This window comes from Ictidomys tridecemlineatus, chromosome 5, assembly GCF_052094955.1.
Source record: "Ictidomys tridecemlineatus isolate mIctTri1 chromosome 5, mIctTri1.hap1, whole genome shotgun sequence".
NCBI lineage: Eukaryota > Metazoa > Chordata > Mammalia > Rodentia > Sciuridae > Ictidomys > Ictidomys tridecemlineatus.
The window spans coordinates 59,920,105-59,935,628 of NC_135481.1; the positions used below are offsets into that span (position 1 = coordinate 59,920,105).

The 15,524-nt window shown below is 48.2% G+C and overlaps 2 protein-coding genes across 7 annotated transcripts in view; one reads left to right on the plus strand and one right to left on the minus strand.

Annotated features, from left to right (window-relative positions):
• Positions 1-15,524, plus strand: part of Churc1 (churchill domain containing 1) — a 630,431-nt gene that overhangs the window by 31,498 nt on the left and 583,409 nt on the right. The window lies entirely within an intron of this gene.
• Positions 1-15,524, minus strand: part of Rab15 (RAB15, member RAS oncogene family) — a 29,466-nt gene that overhangs the window by 6,061 nt on the left and 7,881 nt on the right. For 3 of the 6 annotated variants that reach the window (XM_021724798.3, XM_078050074.1, XM_005322795.4), the window contains 4 exons: positions 3,601-3,661; positions 2,737-2,797; positions 2,156-2,233; positions 1,083-1,172 (listed from right to left, as the gene is read on the minus strand). In XM_021724798.3, the coding sequence (XP_021580473.2) occupies positions 1,083-1,172; positions 2,156-2,233; positions 2,737-2,797; positions 3,601-3,661 (290 nt within the window). Of the gene's footprint in view, positions 1-1,082; positions 1,173-2,155; positions 2,234-2,736; positions 2,883-3,600; positions 3,662-15,524 lie in introns of all 6 variants that reach the window. The other 3 variants (XM_078050071.1, XM_078050070.1, XM_078050072.1) reach the window with 2 other exon arrangements.

Below are 15,524 nucleotides of genomic sequence, written 5' to 3' on the forward strand. Positions count from 1 at the left end.
AGACCACGGGGTGCAGTGACAATTTCTCAGAGCAGACCACTTCTCAGATGAGACTGGGCTCCTTCCAAGACATAGACTGGCACAGAATGGGGAAAGATGATCCACAAATACACCCCACTTCTCCAACACGCACGTACACCCCCAGTTCACACATCATACCTCAGGACACAAAGATGCCAAAATGCAGTGGTAGTGTGGCATGTTAGCAAACACTATGGAGTGACTCTGGAGTGCAAGAGACCCAGATGAGGTTCCCTGGGACTGCCACACAACAGCTGTAGGACCTTGGACAAGCTACTTATTCTCCCTAAGCCCCAGCTTCCTCTTCTGTTAAAGGAGAATGACAGTGTCCATGACCTAAAGTAATGGGTTGATTAAATGGGGTCATGCTCCTAAAAGCACTTATTGAGCACAGTGCCCTACATGTGGTGCTTGATAAATACTGTTATTCTCACAGGGTTACCTCTACTTCCACATTTTCAATGACTATGTATAATTTTTTGTAACCAAAAAAATCAATTTTATTTTAAGGGCTAATGGAATGCTATTGACTGAAGAGGGAGAGAAAAATTCTCGAGGTCCTCAGAGTGGGTGGAGGACTCTTGTCTCATACTATCAGTCTTTCTTCCTGTTCTCTGGGAGGATGGTCTTGCTGCATGCTTGAACATTCCACACCTGACGGAGGGCCTTTCACTGCCTCACTTTCCTCCCTACTTCTTTCCCAGCACAAGGAGGATAGGAATCCATTTCCTCACTGCAAAACATAGCTGTGCCTGGATGTGATTCAAGAAGACATTAGCAACTTGAAGTCCTTCCTCATCCCTAACAGGGATGCTCTGGTAAGTCCCTGTTTTGAGGAACTTGGACTTTGGACCTACAAGAGTTGGTACCCAAGAGGTCTTTGTTTCTGGATGGACCCTAAATACTGTCCTGAAGGACAGAGAGCAGCCTCTCAAAGATGGCAACTCCCCAGGGCCTGAAGGTGCTGTGGAACATGTGAGAGGACCTGACGATGGTGAGTGCACTCCCAGTCCCCGCTCCCAGGACTGGCCCTGGAGGTGCTACAGAAGGACTCCACCTACCTGCTGCCCTTGCTCTCTCCCCACCTGCCGTTTCTGCTCTTCATCAGCCTTGTTCCCTATAAGGATCTTCTGGACACCTTCTGGTGCATACTGGAGACAAAAGAGAAGCAGAAATGTCACTGAGAAATGCCCTTCCCTCCCATCTCCCCTGTCCCAGTCTACACTGATCTCTAAACCACCACCAAGGTTAAGAGCCCTAGGGACTCGGTGGAGTGACCAGAGGCAAGTGTCAGGCTCTGCCAAGTACAGGGGTCCCCCATTATCTGTGGTTTTGCTCTCCCAATTTCAGTTACCTATGGTCAACTATGGTCTAAAACTTAAATGGAAAATTCTAGAAATAAACAATGTGTGTTTAAGTGCTAAGTTTCTTTTATTATAGTAAAATTATTTTATTTTACTATGTTATTGTTAATCTCTTACTGTACCTAATTTATAAGTTAAACTTTATCATAGGTATGTTTGTATAGGGGAAAAAAGGGTCTGGTACTATCTTTAGTTTCAGGCATCTACTGGGGTCTTGGAATGAGAGTCTTGGCATATAAGGAGGGACTACTATACCTTGACTGACCCCAGAGTGTCCCAGGGGTGGCTTAGGATAGTGCCTTGTTGGGTTGAAAAAATGGTACCTGAATTGGAAAGGTTATACTTAAGACTGGCAGCCCCTGTTCAACAGATAAGGAACTGGGACCCAGAGAGCTCAAATGGCTTGCCCAAGGCTCCCCAGCTATCGGCAGAGTCATGAAGCCCAGAGTCCTGTAATTGCACCCAGTCCTGAGATTTCAGGAAGGAATCTACTCCCAGGGCGGGTATGGAACTAACTTATTTCCAGGAGAGACACGGCATGGAGGTCTGGCAAGGAACAGAGCATGAGAGCATGGCCGCTTCAGCTTGCTCTGCATGACTCACCCACCCAGAGCTCTTGTTCCAGCCGGTAGAAGGCAGGGTTTAGGTTTCCTGGTAGCATTGACTCACCAGCCCTTGAGAGCTTTGGCCCTTCCCATCTGGCCTGGCCCCTGCTTTACCTTCCCCTGAGGTGCCCTTTCCCCACCCATCAGTGAGGTGGTGTTTCCTACCTCATCCACATCACTGACCCACTTCATGATGTGCTGGTAAGAGCGCTCACTGCTAATGTCGTAGACTAAAAATATTCCCTGAGAGAAAAAAAAAAAAAGAGAGAGAGAGAGAGAAAGAGAGATGGGGGAGGGAGATTGCACACAGAAAGAGTGCACTCATGAATCAAGATGGGGGAGGGGGGTCTTTACACATTGGGCCACTCTCCTTGCTTAGTATAATGAGGACCCCTCAGTATCTAGAAATGTCTCCTTCTCTCTCAGACCCCCCAGAGCTGCCACTTCCTAGGACCATCACAGAACTCTCTAGGGTAGGAAGGCATCACATGCTTTGTCCTGGGTCTTTGGCCCAGGGTAGAGGGTGAAAGTTAGGGATGAGGGTAGGGGACCTACCAACAGTAAGTGCTCTATGAATAACTGAGAAATGACTGATCAGCGGGTCTCTGAAAGACTGCCCTAAGGCTCCCTCCTCTGAAGGTAATCCAAGGGGGTCAGTAACCAAAATAACCACAAACACCCCTCAAATACCCATAGTGAAAGTGGGGTGGCAGCTAAACCTCCACTACCTGAAAATGGTGGCTCACCTGGGCCCGTCGGTAGTACTGCTTTGTGATGGTCTGGTATCTCTCCTGGCCGGCTGTGTCCCTGCAGTAGAAAGCCAGTCCCTCAGAGCAGCAGGGACCGTGGGAGCACATGGGGAGGGAGGAGCAAGAACTGGGAGACCCTGTGCCTTTGTAGGAAAAAATGAGGAGCTGCAAGGTGAAAAATCAGTGGTGCTTTGGTCCCCAAGAGTCTGAGCACAACTGACTCTGCGATATGAAGTCAGCTCCTCTATACTGGCAACGACAAGGCCCACAGGCCTGGGACACTCCTGATAACTGTATCTGCACTGCACCAACTGAGCCTTGAACAACTCTAAAATTTGGCCATTATGGCCAGACTCGGTTGAATGGGAGGATGATGCTCCACCCCCAGTGCCCATGGGACCTCCAAAGGCAATGTCTTTACCATCCCTTCTGGGATTAGGAGGTAGCTCCACCTGCAAAAGTGCTCTCAAGACAATCAGGTAAGAGGGCCACAGCAGCCCCTGGTGGCTACTAGTGGCAACTGCATCAGGCAGTAAACCCAGGATAGAGCCTTCTATCCTTCAGTCTTAACCAGTGTGACACAGCCTGAGGATAAAGCCTAATTCTTCAATAAACCCACAACAGTTAGTTCACCAATCCTTCTAATTCCTACCCTTTGGTGATTTGTTCATCTATTCCATGAAGTTTGTTAAGCAAGATAGGAGGTTAAGGCTCATTCTTGGGATGGACTTTTTGACTTCTCGCCTTCATAGAGGCGTCCAGTTATCCCAGACGAGGCCTAGGGATTGCCCATGACAATTGTTTCTAAGCAGCAGCCCAGGGTCTTCTCTGCCCAAACCTGCCTGCTCCTACCCAACTCACCAAATCTGTATCCGCACTTTGATGCCATCAACCTCTATGGTCTTCATCTTAAAGTCAACACCTAGGGAGAGAAAGCAAGCATGAAACTTAGGAAGGGCACCTGCTGAGAACTGATTAAGGAAGGACCAAGGCCCTCACAGATGGAGGGATGTACTTTTGGCTAAAGGTGGTAAGGAGATGACTCAAGTAAGGGCCTCCTTAACCATAAATGGGCCCCAGGGAAGTGTCTAAGCTTTGAAGGGGGCTTCCCTTCCTCACCAGTTGAAAGTTGCCAGCAGTGGGCAACAGGGAGGCAGTGTGCAGACAGGGGAATCATGGCACATTCTAGTCATGTGTGAAGCCTTCATATTTACACTTCTAGAAAAAACATTCGTATTTACCCTTCCTGGAATGAATTTCTAAGAATAGCAATCTACCTTATTGGCCTGGATGTTTCTCTCTCTGCCTTAAGATAACCAGGAGGGGTTATAGCACTGTTGTGATGAGGGTAAGGCACAGACCCTGGTCTTAGAACCCTCTGTGCACGAAGCCCTTGGCACCTTGCAGAAGCCCACTAGGGAGAGGACCTCAGTGCACCTATTATTGACCGACACATTAGAAGAAGCACAGGCTTCACAGTCAGGAGCCAGCTGGATGGTCACTGGACTCGTGCTATACCTTGGGTACTTGATTCCCTGGGCCTCCCATTTTCTCCACAGTAAAAAGCTGGGACATGACAAACATCTGAGGGCTGCTGGGAAGACCCAGTGAGATACAGAGGCTGCCTGCATAACCCACTGCAGCTCTCAACATGGTACCTGGCATGTAGCAGGTACACGAGTGACTAACAGATGGTATGACATGTTCTTGGAGGAGGCACAGGAAGCACAGAGTTCTCAGGCCCTTCTGCCCAAGGGCTTGAGGAACTAAGCTGCCCCAAGACACAGGAAGCACAGGGAATCTGGCAAATGGCCCAGGGCTGACACATATTTGGGGAAATCAGCACCACCTGCAGCAGACAGGCTTGACTGTAGGTGCTGACAGATGAGGGGAGATGTGTCGATCCCTGTGCCTCTTCCCCAGCCATGACTATGCCCAGTGACTCTGAGAGCTGTGTCTGATAAAGTAATTAACCTTAAATCTTCATGCATTCTTTGGAGGCAAGTCAGGAGTAGGCATCATGAACCACAGTTTTGAGATGGGGAACATTGGAAAGGCAGGGTTGTGGGCTGTTCATTACCAGGTTGCCCATTCCAGAAGGCCCCAAGGGTACCACCACTGCCGATGCCGCCGCCGCCTCCTCCTCCTCCTCCTCCTCCTCCTCCTCCTCCTCCTCCTCCTCCTCCTCCTCCTCCTCCACACTAGTGCTTTGACAAATGGGAAAGCATCCCCTTATCCATCCCATCCCCGGCCTTCCACAAATACAAACAGATTAAATTCAGACCCTTCCCTCCTACCATCAAGACCAATCTCCTCTAATTAGAAGGGAGAAGAAGACTCAGAATGGACAACCTGCACTAAATCAAGTTGGTCAGACATGAATCATTTTTCGCCTGCCCAAGCTGATTCATATCTATTGAGCTGTACTTTTCCAAACAGGCAATGTCTGGCAGCCATTCTTCCCTGGGTGCAGAGAAAGAGGGATGAAGAGGAGGAGGATGAAAGGGAAGAGGGAGAGGGACACCTGGCCCTGGAGGGAGGCAGTATGCTTACTCCCTCCCTGGACAGTTACCAGGAATTTGCTTCTCCCCAGTACCTGGCATAGAAGGGAATCAAGGGGACACGCAACAACAAATCCCACTGGTATGAATAATGAGAATCCACCAGTAAAAAGGGATTCTTGTTGCTTGACAGTAGAGTTGCTTCTTTATAGAAGAACCATATATTTTTTTTAAAATAATAAACATAGCTCATCCTCATACTAGCCAGATCAAGAACAATGCTTTATGCAAAGTGGTCACAAGAGCGGGGGTGGATAAGAGGTTTATTTCCATTATTCCACAGGCATTTATGAGAACTAACTATGTTATGTGCCCTGAACAGTGCTCACCATAGACAAAGCAGCAAAAAAAGGACCTATGGTTGGGCTGGGGTTGTCACTCAGTGGTAGAGTGCTTGCCTGACATATGTGAGGCCCTGGGTTCGATCCTCAGCACCAAATAAATAAAGTAAAAAATCCATTGACAACTAATAAATATATTTTTTTAAAAAGCACATATGGTCCCTGCTCTTACAGAGGTTGAGAGAGAGGAAATGAGCCCAGAAAGGCAAATAATTAGCCCAAGGTTGGCACAGCATGTAGCAAAGATTCAAATGCAAATCTGTTTGAAGCCAGTGCCCTGACTACCTCTTGCACTATTTGTTGGGAGAAAGAGAGGAGAGTTAAGCATTAACTAGAAATGGAAACCTCAACTATGCTTCATTTCCTGTCTCCTCTGGGTCCTTGAGAAGGGATCTGCTGAGAGACCATCTTCCAATATTAGGGGGACTTTTTCCTTATGAAAGAAAAGGAGAGGGAGGGCAAGTTGGAAGCAGCTGCTGAGAGGTAGAACAGGTCTAGGTGCGGCAATGCATACTTGTGGTCCCAGTGACTTGGAAAGCTGAAGCAGGAGGACCTCAAGTTCAAGGTCGGCCTTAGCAACTTAGGAAGATCCTGTCTCAAAAAATAAAAAAAAGCTGGGGATACAACTCAGTAGTAGAGCACCCCTGAATCAATCCCCAATACCAAAAAAAAAAAAAAAAAAAAAGGTAGAACAAACAAGCAGATTCGAACCTGCACAACCCTGGCAGTGAGTACTAGGCCTTGCTTCCTTCTCCCTGGGCCCTCACTTAGTTCTGTGGCAGAGTCAAGGTTGAGGAATTCTGGGGCTCATAGCAACCACACCACCACCATGCTGCACATTTTCTCTCACACCCACATTCTTGCAACCGAGGCCTACTGACAACACAGTAAAATTTTACTTTAACCTGTCAAGAAGGAAAATGCTTTGAGTTGGGATATTCATGTGCATTAATATATGATGGACGAAACAGTCTGTATCTTCTGAAGGATTTCCCCCACCTTTTTCTTTAAATATAAAAAGGTTAACAGTCTAATGATCTTCCAGTGGCATCTAGTCCTTCTTCTCTCTGTCCCCACACACCCTAGATCTTTCCCTGTCCACTCTTCCAATGAAGCCCTGGCCTGCAGGACCCTGTGCCCAACCCTGGCCATATCCTCTCCTGCGTGGCTGTTGGGTTTTTTCACTGCCGCTCTGCAGGATAAAGTCAAAACGCTGGCCTGATTGAGTCCCCTTCAGATTCATGCCTCCTCACCTCGAAGGCCCTTCCAGCTGCTCGGCCAACTGCTTATTCCAATGTGTGTTTACCTATCATGTTGCCACAGCCACTGACCTCACCCAGAGCGGCACTGCCCACCCCATGCTCTCAACAGAATGTCTCTCCACTGCTTTTCCTCTGAGGCCCATCCCATCTCTCCAGACTTCCCTCTGTCATCTCTCTGCCCTTCTCAAGGAAGGGCCCTCTACCCTTTCCAAGGTTCATCTCTCAGCTGTCCTCATCATCCCCTTCTGGGTGCCCATTGGTCCCTCTGTTGCCTCTTTGGTATCCATGGGAAGAAGGGGTTCTCCAGCTGCCTCTCTCCTGGTGTTTGCTCATTCTGGCTCCTCCAAGACAGCATTAAGATGCACACATTAAGGTAAGGATTGTGGGGCTGGGGTTATGGCTCAGTGGTAGAGCGCTTGCCTTGCATGTGTGAGGCACTGGGTTTGATCCTCAGCACCACATTAAAATAAATATAAATAAATAAATAAAGGTACTGTTTCCAACTACAACTAAAAAAAATATATTAAAAAAAAAGGTAGGGATTGTGATCAAATAAAATGCAGATTTGGATTTAGCAGGTATGAGAAAAGGCCTGAGAAGTTACATTAGCTTCCAGATAAAGCTGAGGTTGCTGGTCCTAGGACAGTGGTTCCCAGAGTGTGTTGTCCTCAGATCTGCAGCATCAGCACCATCCGTGACGTGTTAAAAAGGCAAATGCCCTCCCTATTAAATGCAGGCCCTACCTCAAATCTACAGAAGCAGACCCTCTGGGGGTGGGATCCAGCAGTCTTTTTCAACAAACTTTCCAGGTGCTTCCCACACAGACTGACGTCTGACAACTACACTTGGGCAAAAGCTTTGCACTCAAAGTGTCAAGCCAGGCACCCTGGGCATTCACTATTTCTCAAATGTGCTTTGCAGATCCCCCAGCAGAATGAGAATCACCCCAGGAGATATTTCTTTTAAATGCAACTACCTTGACTTGCCTACACATACTGAATCATAATTTGATAGAAACCTGTATTTTTAACAGCACTGTGCATGTTGGGTGGGGGAAGGTCAGACAGAGGAAAGTCTGAGAGCGGCAATAGAGTGAAAGAGACAACAATTGGCACTGGACTCAGAAAGACCTGAGTTCAAATCCTGTTTTGGACACTTGCTGTGTGACTGTGGACTAGTCTTATTTGTAGAATGAGAACACCTAAGAGCTGCCTCCAAAGGGCTGATGTGGGGTATACAACAAAAGCACCTCACTCTGGTTCTCACTCCCACCTTCCCTGTGTTGAATAAAGACTCCCTGAGGAGCAGGGAGGAAAGCAGAGAAAGGATTACTATTCTGCTACCCTTGCTAAACTAAGGATGAGTGGCACCAACCTCACCAGGGAGCTTTGCAGAAATAAAGATTCTCAGGGCTCCCCCAGACCCACCCCATCTTATGCACACTGAACCTCTATGCAGCCCATCTCTAGACAGAACCATACCTGAGCCTCAAATATTTCTCTGTCCTGGGCTGGGGCTGTGGCTCAGTGGCAGAGCACTTGCCTAGCAGATGTGAGACATTGGGTTCAATCCTTAACACCACATAAAAAATGAACAGATAAAATAAAGGCATTCTGTCCATTTACAACTACATATTAAAAAAATTATTATATATATGTATGTGTATGTGTGTGTGTGTGTGTGTGTGTGTGTCTCCCCCCCGGGGGGGGGGGGGGCTGGGGTTGTGGCTCAGTGGTAGAGCACTTGCCTAGCATGTGCGAGGCCCTGGGTTCAATCCTCAGCACCACATAAAAATAAATAAATAAAATAAAGATATTGTGTCCATCTACAACTAAAAAATAAGCATATATATATATATATATATATATATATATATATATATTCTTGTCCTATACACATCCCTTAGCCACAGAGTCTCTGTGAAGTAGGCAGAGTGGGTATTGTGACCATAAGGCACGAAAGGGCCAACTTAAATCCCCATATCCTATAGCTGAGCCAGAGCTGGAAAATGGGTCTCTTAAAACCTACCCATGATGCTCTTCACTCGACCAGTAGTTCCCAACCCTTAGGCTGAGGAATTACACTGCTTTATCATTTGCATCCACCATATCCCACAACGATTCTGATATTTTGAGACATTTAGAAGTGAGGCAGTGGGCACACATGAACAGTTTCTGTCTCTACAAATGTCATATATTGAAATAATCCCCAGTGCAATGATGTGGGAGGGCAGAGCCACTGGGAGGTGATTAGCTCATGAGGGCAGAGTATGGGATTAGAGCTCTGAAAGAGGGAGCATGTTATTCCCTCTGGCTGACTGCTATGGAGGACACAGGTAGAAGGTGCCATCTCTGTAGCAGAGAGTGAGCCCTCACCAGACTGCATCTGTTAATCCCTTCACCTCAGACTTCCCAGGCTCCAAACTGTGGACAGTACATTTCTATTGTTTATATAAAGTACCACTTTAAGGCACTTTGTTACAACAGCCCTGACTAAGATACCCACTATAACCTATTTTTGGGGAAACTCTTTGTTCCTCTGACTCTAGTAAGCCCAGATTCATCACCCTGTCAGTCCGACCTCTAAGTCCCTACAAGACAGTGCACAAGTATGCAGAAACAAGCAAAGTCCTTATACACAGCTCCAGCAGAGGTTCTGGTAAACCTGGGAGCCCCAGGAAAAAGGAGGAAGTCAGGAAGAAGGAGGGCCCTCTGCCAATTGAGGGCCCAAAGCCCAGCGTGCCGCTTATCATTTTGTCCCAGAACACCTGATATGGCCATCATGATGTCTGCCATAGCCAGCGCCCTTTCCCTTTAAAACTGCTGAGTACAAACCTCTGCTCAGGGAAACAGGGCTGGGTGGAGCTTGCCCTCTGTGGAGAAGCAGCTCCTGACTGGCCCATCAACAGTCTTGCTGGACCCACAAAATGACCAGGCCAACGAGGGCAAGAGAGCTCAGCTAAGCCTGTCAAACCTGCTCCCTCTAGGCCAGAAGCAGTAGTACATGCCTGTCGTCCCAGCTACCTGGGAGACTGAGAAAGAAGCATCACTTGAGCCCAGGGGTTTGAGACCAGCCTGGGCAACAGGTGATACCTTGTCTCAAAAAGAAAAGAGGAGGGCTGGGGATGTGGCTCAATCGGTAGCACACTCGCCTGGCATGCGTGCAGCCTGGGTTCGATCCTCAGCACCACATACCAACAAAGATGTTGTGTCCACCGAGAACTAAAAAAATAAATATTAAAAATTCTCTCTCTCTCTCTCTCACTCTCTCTCCTCTCTCACTCTCTCTTAAAAAAAAAAAAAAAAAAAAAAAAAAAGAAAAGAGGAAAGGGAAGGGAACGAGAGAATAAGGCAGGGGAAGGAAGCTTCCTCCAGACTCGGCAAAACTAGAGGCTAGCTGGGTCACAACCAGAGAAGCCTGAGACAAACAGATGCGTAGAGACAAGCAGAGACGCTGAAAAATGACAAGCGTGCTGGCAAGAGAAGGCGCTGGCCAGGCCTGGTGGTGCATACCTGTGATCCCAGAGGCTTAGGAGGCTGAAGCAGGAGGATTAGAAGCTCAAAGCCAGCCTCAGCAACTTAGTGAGGCCCTAAGCAACTCATCGAGACTCTAACTCAAAATTTAAAAAAATAAATAAAAAGGGCTGGAGATGTGGCCCAGTGGTTAAGTGCCCCTGGGTTCATCCCTGGTACTAGAAAAATAAATAAATAGATAGATAGATAGATAGATAGATAGAACTGGCGCTGAGGCTGCTGGATCCTAGCACTGCAATCAGTCCGTACCAGACCCCAAGTTCAGCTACTGGTTGTCCTCACAGCATATGCCTTTCCTCAATGACACTTGAGAGCACCTCAGGACTGCCTGAAGCTTCATAGCTTGTGACGGTGCCACTGCTGCCTAACGGTTCCCCGGGATGACAGATGTGATGCTTCAACCACCGAGCAGGGAGAAGACTTCTAAAACAATATTCCCTTGCTCTCCTGCTGCCTACTATTTTTTGTCTTCTAGTCCCAACTAGACATAAAGCATCTAAAGACCAGAGAGTATACTTTGTGTTTGAACAAGTTTTGTTTGTTTGCTTCTTTTTTTTTTTTTTTTTTAAATCTCTGGCTCTGTGCAAGCATAGTACCAGGGACAGACATCCCTTCAGAATCCCCCTGCACCAAAGAGCATAAGAAGGGACAGGTGCCTACACCTGCAGAGCAGACACGGTTTCCTCCCATCAGAGCATCTCACAAACACTGACAAGAAAAACTCTTCAATTAAGTGACAGTACGGGAGGCTGGGGATATAGCTCAGTTGGTAGAGTGCTTGCCTCACACATACAAGGCCCTGGGTTCAATCCCAGCACCACACACACACACATATACACACAAAAACGTGACAGTATGGGGTCCTGATGCAGCTGTGGACAGTGCCCTCACAACAGACTGTGGCCTGAGGCGGTTCTAGGTTTCTTGCTCTTCCTGCTATGCCTTGGCCTCTGCCCCCACAGCAGCAACCCCTAGTGCCTGCTGGGCCACAACCAGAGTCCTGGGGCACAATGTCAGTACTGCTATGAGAAAACTGGGAGGACAGGCAAGGTCCTCCTCAGGGTGCTAGGGCAGGACACTAGGGCTGGACCAGAACCCTTGTGTGAGATTAGTGCCCTCATGAAAAAGGCCTGAGGGAGTGTGTTAACCCTTCTGCTTCTGCTTCTGCCATGGGAGGACACAGCTTGAAGATGACATCTCTGTAGAGGAAAGCAAGCCCGCCTTCTCCAGACACCAAATCTGCCAACACCCTGATCTTGGACTTCCTGGCCTCCCGAACTGTGAGGGGAGACAGCATGGCACTCCTGTGGCTCTCAGGATTATCTTGCCCTGGGCAGGCAAACAGAAGAGCTTACTGCCTCCCGAGGCCAGCAGTGGACATGCTGGAGAGACAGCGAAAAGAAGGCCACAGGGTACATCCCATGAACAAACACTCCTTCCAGTCACAGTCTGCCTCCAAAGAAAGCCCTGGAAACAGGCGGGAAGTGCGACAGGACAAACAGAGCAGCACGGCCATTAACAGACCGGAGTATGGTTCCAATGCCGCCTGTGCCCATGTGGTCTCGGAACACCAGAGAGCCTCTTGGCCTGGGCTTTCTCACCTGTGAAGTGTGGGTGGCAAAGCTGATGTCATAGGATTTCTGTGTGGATGATGAGATGGAACAGAAAACCCATTACAGGATCTGCCACCCAGAGCTTTGTAAAGTGTGACGCTGATGTCCCTACCTATCTCCCCTACAGAAGGCTGAGACTGTCATACCCGCAGTCATACCCTGGGGGACGGAAAGAGCTCTGGGAGATAGATGGGGGCTCCTGCTAGGGAAAGGAGGGAGGGCAGGGTGGGGCAGAGAGGTGAGGCAAAGAACGTTTCAACTAAAAATGTGGAATGTTTCAACAGAGAGAAAATGCCACCCACTGTGGACCTCAGACAGCTCCCAGAGCCTGGCTCCAACCTAAATCCTGGCAAAGCTGGGGTGGCCCTATTAGCAGGCTGGCGCTGGTCTCCCTCAGGCCAGCACCTCAAGGGTTAATGCCGGGTGCCAGCTTGCCTGCCCACCAAGTGCCACATGTTTTAGAGGAAACAGGGCTGAGTCTGGTGCCAAATGTTATCAACATGATCAACCATGGCCCAAAGGACCCACAGTGTGACCCGAGCCTTTACATTAGCAATGCGACTCCTCAACAAGGAACAATTTAATACACCTGAAACCCAAGGCAGACACCCAATCTTTGGGGCCATGCTGGCTCCAGTTACTAAGCACCAGCCCCAGAAATGCCCCCAGCCCCTCCCCCTGCAGGAAACTCACATGTGATGGACATGTGGAGTTCCCTCAGGGCTATGGCAGGAGAAACCCCTCCCCAAAACAAGCTTTAGGAAAAGGCAGAGCCCAGAGGGAGGTGGCTGTCAGACTCTGCCATCCCAAACAAGGCATGATAGTGATTCCCATTTCAAAACCCCCTCTCTCACCAAAACATTATGCAGGAGACCAATAATGCCATTTTCCCCCAGACATGGCAAGGGGAGAATAGGAAAGACAGTACAGAGAGAGAAGAGTGATCACAGAAAAGCCAGGGACAGGATTCAAGACAAAGGATCCTGACACATCTCGACCCCTTACAGCAACTAGGGGGTGGGGACATTTTTTCCCAAACCTGCTACTTCTACTTGCTGCTTTCTACCTTCTGTCTGGTAACTCTTAGCCTGTATTTTTTTTTTTTTTTTTTTTTGGCTGGACTGCATGCCGCCTGACTCCCTCCTCTGTGAACTGCAGACTGGCTGTCCCTCATATTGGCTTTGTCCTGGGGAAAGGTAGACACAGGCTCTCAGAACAAATGCATTAGTCAGCGTGCACCATCTTGTTCTGGCAGTGACAGGAAGTAGAAATATAAGTGGCCCTGGGCTCGAGGGACAGAATCCTGATCCTCTAACTCACTTGAAAGTCATGTTTTAATCTCAAGAGTGATGAGATCAGGGGCTAGGGCTGTGGCTCAGTAGTAGAGGGCATGCACGAGGCACTGGGTTCAATCCTCAGCACCACATGAATGTAAAATAAAGATACTGTGTCCACCTAAAACTTAAGAATAAATATTTTTTTAAAAAAGAGTGCTGAGGGGCTGGGGATGTGGCTCAAGCGGTAGCGCGCTCGCCTGGCATGCATGTGGCCCGGGTTCGATCCTCAGCACCACATACAAGCAGAGATGTTGTGTCCGCTGAGAACTAAAAAATAAATATTAAAAAAAAAAAAAGAGTGCTGAGATCAAAGGTTCTGATTCAGATGTCTATCCACAAGAAATTCTGGAGATTTCAGAAAGATATTCTATGTCTTAAAAGGGTCAGTCTCTGGAAGCCCAGGACCCAGGACCCAGACTGTTATCACACAGTGGGATTTCCCAATCGGACACTCACTCTGGTGAGTCTGGAGGGAATGAATGGCTCAGGGATTGAGCTGAGAAGCTCCTCACCCCAGAGCACCCTGGCTGGTGAGGTGGTCCTGGCATGGTCACTTAGACAGCCACGTTGAACTGATAGGCATCATCTGTCACTAGCAGTGACCCCAATTGACAAGCAGCACTGACCTTAGTCTAAGACACCAAGCACTCATCTCTGCACACACCAGAGTACCCCACTCATACAGGTGCCACGGGAACTATCCTCTCCCTCCTTGTTATGAGCTTCCCCTTAGGGCATGTATCAGAGCAGAAGAGGTTGAAAATTACTGGGAAAAAAATTCCCCCCTTGCAGAAGTCTCCCCTGTCCTCTCATACCCCCAAACACATGCCTGGTGTTGTCATGGATCCCAAGAAACGAATACTACCATGACTTTCCGCCGGGAGGAGCAAAAGTCTTCTAGGGAGATGTATTAATTCATTCACTCTTTCAATTAGTAAGTACTTACTATGTGCCAGAAACCCCAAGACAAGCAGCAGACAACACAGAACACAACCTTGTCACCAGGGAGCTTCCATTCTTGTGGGAGTGGACAGATAAGTAACATTTATTTATTTATTTTATTTATACCAGGGATTAAATCCAGGGGCACTTAACCACTGAGCCATATCCCAGCCCTTTTTAAATATTTTGTTTTGAGACAGGGTCTCCCTAAGTTGTCTAAGGCCTTGCTAAGTTGTTAAGGCTGGCTTTGAACTTGCAATCCTCCTGCCGCAGCTTCCCAAGCTGCTGGTTGTGCACCACCACACCTGGCTAGTAACTTATTTTTATTACTACATCATGTATGGGAATGATAAGGGCTAAGAGGCAAAATCAGGATAATGGAGCAGACAGCAAGGATAGTGTGCAAGCTACCTTAAGAAAAAATATTTTAAAAGAAGTGACATCAGAGCTGAGGCTTGAGTGACAAGAAAGTACTCAGCAGGGAGAAGATCTGAAGGATTGAGGGCCCAGACAAAGGAAGCAGCAAGTATCTTCAGGCACTTTCAGTCAAACTTATAGTTCTCAGGAAGAAAAGCAAGAGGGACCAACATTATCTTTTCCTGTTACAAAAGGAGAAATCACAGTAAGGCCCTAGCATTTTCTCAGATCTCATGGGGACCCTCGTAATTGCACATGGGCACATGCACACAGACACTCATCTATCCATCCGTGGACACTTGTGTGGAGGCTGTAACACGAAGGACACACCAAGAAACATCTGAGAGTAAGACCAACTTTGGAACTCCTCATCCCCTTGCCCTGACAGCTCTCTAGCTGCACTGTGGAGCACGTGGGTAAGGTTTCTCCATTCTGCACACAGTGGGTATGAAGTCAGCACTCAGGAAATGGGGCTTCCTTTCTCTTGCTCTTCCCACTGCCTTGGGCACAGACCTCCATGCAGCCTCTGTGACAAGTGGGGTGTGCTCCAAAGCTATGCTGTGCCACTCCCATGTACCAGACCCAAGGACCCAGGCATCACCTCTTTTGAGCCTGCTGGTGGGTGCTCAGTGGGCACTGCTGAGGCAGTCAAGATGTGCTGGGCTACTGACTACTCACTCCTCCAGGCTCCTTCTGGGCCTGTTTCTCAGTTCAGAGAAGAAGAGACTTGGAGCCTCCAGAAGAAACACCTTGGATAGGACAGTGTCTCCAGATCACTT